This window comes from Vicia villosa, linkage group LG4 (genome assembly GCF_029867415.1).
Source record: "Vicia villosa cultivar HV-30 ecotype Madison, WI linkage group LG4, Vvil1.0, whole genome shotgun sequence".
NCBI lineage: Eukaryota > Viridiplantae > Streptophyta > Magnoliopsida > Fabales > Fabaceae > Vicia > Vicia villosa.
The window spans coordinates 184,297,655-184,303,778 of record NC_081183.1 but is presented as its reverse complement, the minus strand read 5'-3'; the positions used below and the strand labels follow the sequence as shown (position 1 = coordinate 184,303,778).

The following is a 6,124-nucleotide window of genomic DNA, read 5'->3' as shown; positions in this document are numbered from 1 at the left end:
CAAATACGACATAATTTCTTATATTATTATTTTCAAAATCAATTTAATAGGTTATATGTTCAAAGAGTGGTTAGTGAAACAAACAATCGACATTAGATATAATAAACTCAACAATGTTTTCTGTCACTCTAATGTCCTCTTAACATGTTCGGTGGAACAAGATGAGAGCTAAACAAATAATCACAAAAACAATATCTCAATTTCAAACTAAACAACAACATATAGTTTTCAAAACTTTGGTAAGTAGAACAACTACAAGAAAATATGTCAATTCCCAGGGCCAAAAACCCTCGGTAACAAGAAAAAGCCGTGGTAAAGGTAAATTAGCGAGGGCTTAACGACGGCTACGAGACCCTCGATGATTCGCTCCTTGGTAACGTCTACAGAAGGCTACGTAAACCCACAATATTACTATGGCTAAACCGTGAATAATTTGCGGGTAATAGGTGATTAAACATCCAAATATTTGTCTTATGTTATCCACGGCTAAGCCGCCGGTAAATTACTGAGGGCCAAGCCTTTGATAAGATTCAATTTTTGGTATACTTTACTCACGGTTAAGCCATCTGTAGTTTTTTATTTATTTTTAAATAAAAAATTATTCCAATATTTAATCGTTAGATCTGTGTTGTTAATATTTTTTCTTTTTGAATATAGTAAAGGTAATGAACTAGTAACACTACTAATTTATGAATATTTTTCATAATAATCTATAAATCAACAACAAAATTTATTTTTATCATGTTCATAATTATATATAACCATTAATCTTGTATGTAATAAATAACATCTAAAATCAAACCAAAACTCAAACCTTAATGTCAATCAAATCTCAAAAAAACTTCCAATTCAACAAGTTTGATGTAAACAAACTCAAACAAAACATAAAACAAGTTCAAGCAAAATATAATATGATTCTCAAAGTAATCTCATCAATAAAAGTAAAGCTAGCATAATACAATCTTATGTGCTACCAATAGAATCATCATTGTCAGAGTCATCATCATTGTCAGAGTCATACTCTTCATAGTTCGAATGACGACGATGTTTGTCACCCTTCATGGAAGCAACACTTTCAGCTAATTCTCTCAATTGTCTCTCCAAATCTTGTGTGTGTTTATTTGCCTTACGACATTCCTCTCGTGCAGCTCGAGCATCTTCCTCTGCAGTATTTGCTCTCTCTTCAATTGTTGCCATTTCTGCAGCAATCTCAACAGAAACTTGACCACTATATGGAGATACATGTGACTGTTGGGTTAAAGAGGAAACACATGGCTTGTAATGCTTGGACTTGTCCCCAGCACCATAGAGACGTCCTCTAGTCTTGCCACTAGCAGCTTCAGCCCAAAATTTTAGTTGAGTTGCATAATCAACTTCCTTGGGGCCACTGTCTGATGCCTCTCCAACTTGAGAGGCGTGTTTAAGATTCTATTGAAATGTTTCCTGCTCAAAAAAATATATACAAAACTTATATACATTACAATATTTTTACATCAAAGTAAAAACAAAATTTATCAATTACACTTACATATGTCTTCTTTGATCTGTCGTCCACCCATGAGGAGTCCTTCTTTTTTGTATGAGTTCTTAAGAAGACCTCATCTAATGTGGGCTCTCTACCCAACTCTCGATGCTTAGACATAATAAAAAATTGATGTCAAATTTTAGGAAAAAATAACTTATGAGTTAAAGTATAAGGAATCAAGTGTTTAACATGAATGACATACCATTCGTATGATGTGCTCATTTGTGGATATGGAGCCACCCGTATGGTCAGATCCACCCTTTGCAGATGCCCGGTTTTGCCTATTCCTGGCAACTTTGATCTTATACTCGGGTGCTTCCCATTTAATTTTGAGCCCTTTCCAAGCATCCTCTCCCATCCAAGATGAACGTTCTTGCTTCTTCCTACCCTCCATCAGAATCTCGGAGAGGCGCTTTGAGCCCTTGCTCTTAAGATAGCCTTGAGCTCAAACACGTGGTGAAAAGTGATTTATTTTTTAATTAAAACTAAAATATGAATGAATGCACCACTTTAAATATATATATATATATATATATATATATATATATATATATATATATATATATATATATATGGGACGTATCAAATGAGAACTTTGGTTATTATGAGATCTAATAAATTTTAATAACAACTATACGATTTAAAATCAATGCCTCAGATTTTACTTGGTGAAAAGTGACTTATTTTTTAACTAAAAATAAAATAGGAAGGAAGACACCACTTTAAAATAAAATAAATCATCAAAAAGAAATAAAAACATAAACTGTAATTGCTAGAATTCGAAGCATATCATTGAGTTTATTTTCCTCTCGATTTTATTATACAACTGAGAGAATAGATAATATCTATTTTTTTAAAAAATTAAACAAGACGCACACGGAATTAGATCTCGGGTAATTATTGCCTGAGGTGAAAACTTTGTTATAGTAGTGTAAATTGAATATTTAATTCAATTTAAAATCTTGAATTAATTTCAATGAGTTACACCAATTAGAGAAATAAAATTTCATTTTTTTTTTATTTACATCCTAAATTGTGTGAGTTTTTGACACATTACATCCTCTCACAAAATTCAAACAAAATAACACAATTTATACTCAATGCAATTGCAATACATTATACATATAAAATTCAAAATTTAGCTTCATTACAAGCATTGTCCAAAATTCTTCCTGAAATAGCATTAGCAAGTGCTGTAGTAAAATTGGGATCATTTGTCAAAGAAGTGGCCATTTGTTGAACCAAATGTTGTTGGATAGATGAGTTTGGAACACTGTCAACCAAGTTAAGCCTCATGGTTGGAGAAGTCATTTCCATAATTTGTTTAGGTGAAGAAACATGAACTGGACCTAAACGGGCTTCTTCACATTGGCTTGATATCATTGACATTTCAGCTTTTTCATTACCATGGTTGTGCTCTCCTTCATATGTTGCAACTAGTATAGTAGGGTCTTCTAAACTTTTTTGCACCTATACCACAATGACATAAAAACAATGTTAAAAAAACTACAATACAATATGTAGTAAAATTATTCTACACATTTTTTATTGCTATTGTATGATTAGGGTTAAATTCAAATACAAGATATTAGAATTTGAATCTGACGAAAAAAACAAAAGATAATAAAATTATTCTGCAAATTTCTTATCGCTTTATAGTTTTAGTGTTAAGTTCAAATGCAAAAGACTAGAATTTGAGTCTGGCAAAAATTCAATAGGCGGTAAAATTATTCTATAAAATTTTTATCGGTTGTTGTTTTTTAGAGTTGAATTCAAATGCAAGAGGTCATGATATGATAACTGATTAAGCTAAACAATATATAAATCATTTTAGGGTTAATGAACTTTTTGGTCCCTTTAAATATTGCAGATTTCGTTTTTAGTCCCTCCAAAATTTTCCTTTAAGAAATCGTCCCTTCAAAATTTTATATCTAAACTATTGGTCCCTAACGTCAAATTTGCTAGAGATTAGCTACGACTTTAGCCACCGATTAGCTACGAAATTTGACGTTAGGGACCAATAGTTCAGAAGAAAAATTTTGAAGGGACGATTTCTTGAAGGAAAATTTTGGAGGGACTAAAAACGAAATTTGAAATATTTAAAGGGACGAAAAAGTTTATTAACCCATCATTTTATTAGATGATTATTGAGTTAATACGAGATTACTTTAAAATTAAGCGTAAAATATAAATAGGTTTTCTCAAATCAAAGGGGTTTAGTGTAGAAAAAGCATTACTACTAAATAATCAAATTTTGAATTATTACCTTCTTTTTAACCGGGCAATTTGGAGCTTTGGAGCATCTAAAATAAGCTCTAGGAGAAGGATTATCTCTAGTAACCTTTTGACCATATTTCCTCCATTGATATCCATCCATCACATACTTTACACCACAAAAATACAAAATCAAAGATTAAACACAAAATTTGAAGTCATTAGAAAAGTCCATTAAACTAATAATCAAACTCATAATAATATACTACTTAGTACTTACCAAGCTATTACTAGATGCTTCTGTCTTCACAAGAACCTTATAAGCCTTAGATGATGAAACATCCCTACAAGGCCTTTTCATCATTGATTCTTCATCACTAACATTGCTACACTCTCTAACACCTCCAAACATATTCATGCAACTTTCATTCTCAAATTTTCTCTTCCTAGAGTCTTGTGTTTGGTTTTCAATATTTTGTTTCATCATCAATTGTCTCAATTGATTTTGCATAGCTTCATAACCCTCACACATGTTTGTCAATATTTCGTTTAGTCTTTTGTTCTCGCAACTCAAACGACGTAACTCTTCAACCAAAACTTCGTCCTGAGTTCGAAATTTACAACGTTAAACATCGAAATTTAAGGACATATATATATATATATATATATATATATATATATATATATATATATGTATGAAATAACTAAAAATATTGATTAAAGGACATGTACTAACCTTGTATGTGGAAGGAAGATTGATGTTGTTAAGATTGAGTGAAGTATCGATGCATGTTGAGTCCATTGCTATTTTGGTGAAAGGAATTAAAATGTTTAGGAGAAAGTTTGAGGAGATATATATAGTTGTGACAGATGGAATAGTTTGAAAAGAAGGAAAGTAGGAGGAAATGAGAGTGAAATATAACAACCTCAAAATGATGTCATATAGTTTCGTCATATGCCATATGACGAATATATAACCGCGTAGGGAAAATTAAGCATAGAAATTAAATATTCCTTCCTTGTGGTAAGTCGGTCGTATATTTCAGGAGTATTTAAAAAATATATTTATCTTATTCAATTATTTTTATAATTAATGATATAGCTAAAGAGTGAGAATGGATTTATGTTTGAAAATTTCTTCACCCACCTCCTAACCTTCCTGCCCACCCCTGGTGAATTTACTATACTATCCCTTATTTCGGAAATTCATTTTCGAAAAGATACTTTTTTTTTGTAAAAAAAGGTGTTTTCAGAAATGTATCTCCGAAAACGTGTTTTTTTAAATATAAAATATTGATTTCGGAGATGCATCTCCGAAATAAAGTTACTTTTCAGAAAATGTGGTGTTTTCGGAAGTTCATATCCGAACGCACCCCCTTGAGGGAATTCGGAAATGAACCTCCGAATTTATGTCTGGACAGAAGAAAAATGAAAAACAACAACGATTCGCTTTATTTAATCGGGTGAAGATTACAACGATAATATTACTGAAAATTAAAGTTACATATTGTTGAACACGGGTAGGTGGGGATGAGTCAACATTTTGATAACGTCGTCCGCCGATCTTTGAAGTTTCGCGTCCAACTCGATCGGGCCTTTCGAAGAAAATCGGTCGAACGTTGTCCACAAAACCGCTAAATCTTCGTTGTTCTTGATCTCAAAAGGTGTGAACTTAATGCCTCCCTCGTCGTTAAGCGATGGCGAGCGGTACTCGAGCTTGACAACCTTTCGATTCTCGGGATAACGCAAAAGCGTGTTAAGCGACGATATCAACTCCGCAAACGGCGTGTCGCGCGAGAAGCGAATTTGAAACGGCATCGGGTAGCCGGTTTCAAAGTACACGAATGCTAGGTGGGGGTAGGTTTGTGTCATTTGTGTTTTGTGGTGTGAAGAGGATGAAGAAGAGTGTGTAGTATTTATAGACTTATTGGAGCATTGATGGCCCAACAAACCGTATCCTACCTCAGAGGACATTTCGGAAATGAACTTCCGAAAATAGGAGGCAGACATGTATATTTCGGAAATGAACTTTCGAAAATATTCACGTTTTTAAATTTTTTTAACTTCGGAGATGCATCTCCGAAAACACCACTTTTTTGGTGTTTTCGGAGATGCATTTCCGAAATGTATGAAAATTCAAAAAAAAAAATAACTTCGGAGATGCATCTCCGAAGCAGGGACAGTTTTGGTTTTTCGCTGGGGGTGACCCCCATAGGGAGGTGGGTAAAGAAATTTTCTTTATGTTTTTTAAATACATGGTGTGTTTGTTTCAGTGCTAGAAAAAAGATTCCTGGGAACTTGAGGCTGGAAATAGTTATTCCTTTCTTTGGGAGATATGAAAGAAAAAAAATGCCTCGGAATATAAGTTATTCACAAAATTTTAAC

General features: G+C 32.8%; 2 protein-coding genes across 2 annotated transcripts; both read right to left on the bottom strand.

The window, feature by feature from the left end:
- Positions 1–963: 963 nt before the first annotated feature.
- On the bottom strand, positions 964–1,919 carry LOC131598497 (uncharacterized). Its single transcript, XM_058871092.1, has 3 exons — positions 1,728–1,919; positions 1,529–1,633; positions 964–1,428 (listed from the first exon to the last, which is right to left on the bottom strand). The coding sequence occupies exons 1-3, from the start codon at positions 1,917–1,919 to the stop codon at positions 964–966; spliced, it is 762 nt and encodes a 253-aa protein (XP_058727075.1).
- A 485-nt stretch (positions 1,920–2,404) lies between these two features.
- Positions 2,405–4,630, bottom strand: LOC131600506 (probable WRKY transcription factor 40). The gene is made up of 4 exons (XM_058872659.1): positions 4,476–4,630; positions 4,020–4,343; positions 3,792–3,908; positions 2,405–2,995 (listed from the first exon to the last, which is right to left on the bottom strand). Exons 1-4 carry the CDS (start codon positions 4,539–4,541, stop codon positions 2,657–2,659), a joined length of 846 nt encoding a protein of 281 aa, XP_058728642.1. The 5' UTR covers positions 4,542–4,630; the 3' UTR covers positions 2,405–2,656.
- Positions 4,631–6,124: the final 1,494 nt, after the last annotated feature.

Excerpts from the sequence above, each read along its gene's own strand:
- LOC131598497 (XM_058871092.1), bottom strand. The coding sequence starts at position 1,919 with ATGGAGGGTAGGAAGAAGCAAGAACGTTCATCTTGGATGGGAGAGGAT. Across the intron at positions 1,634-1,727 it reads ATGAGCACATCATACGAATG|CATCGAGAGTTGGGTAGAGA; the intron begins GTATGTCATTCA and ends ATTATGTCTAAG. Across the intron at positions 1,429-1,528 it reads ACAGATCAAAGAAGACATAT|AATCTTAAACACGCCTCTCA; the intron begins GTAAGTGTAATT and ends ACATTTCAATAG.
- LOC131600506 (XM_058872659.1), bottom strand. The coding sequence starts at position 4,541 with ATGGACTCAACATGCATCGATACTTCACTCAATCTTAACAACATCAAT. Across the intron at positions 4,344-4,475 it reads ATCTTCCTTCCACATACAAG|GACGAAGTTTTGGTTGAAGA; the intron begins GTTAGTACATGT and ends TTTCGAACTCAG. Across the intron at positions 3,909-4,019 it reads AAGCATCTAGTAATAGCTTG|TATGTGATGGATGGATATCA; the intron begins GTAAGTACTAAG and ends TGTGGTGTAAAG.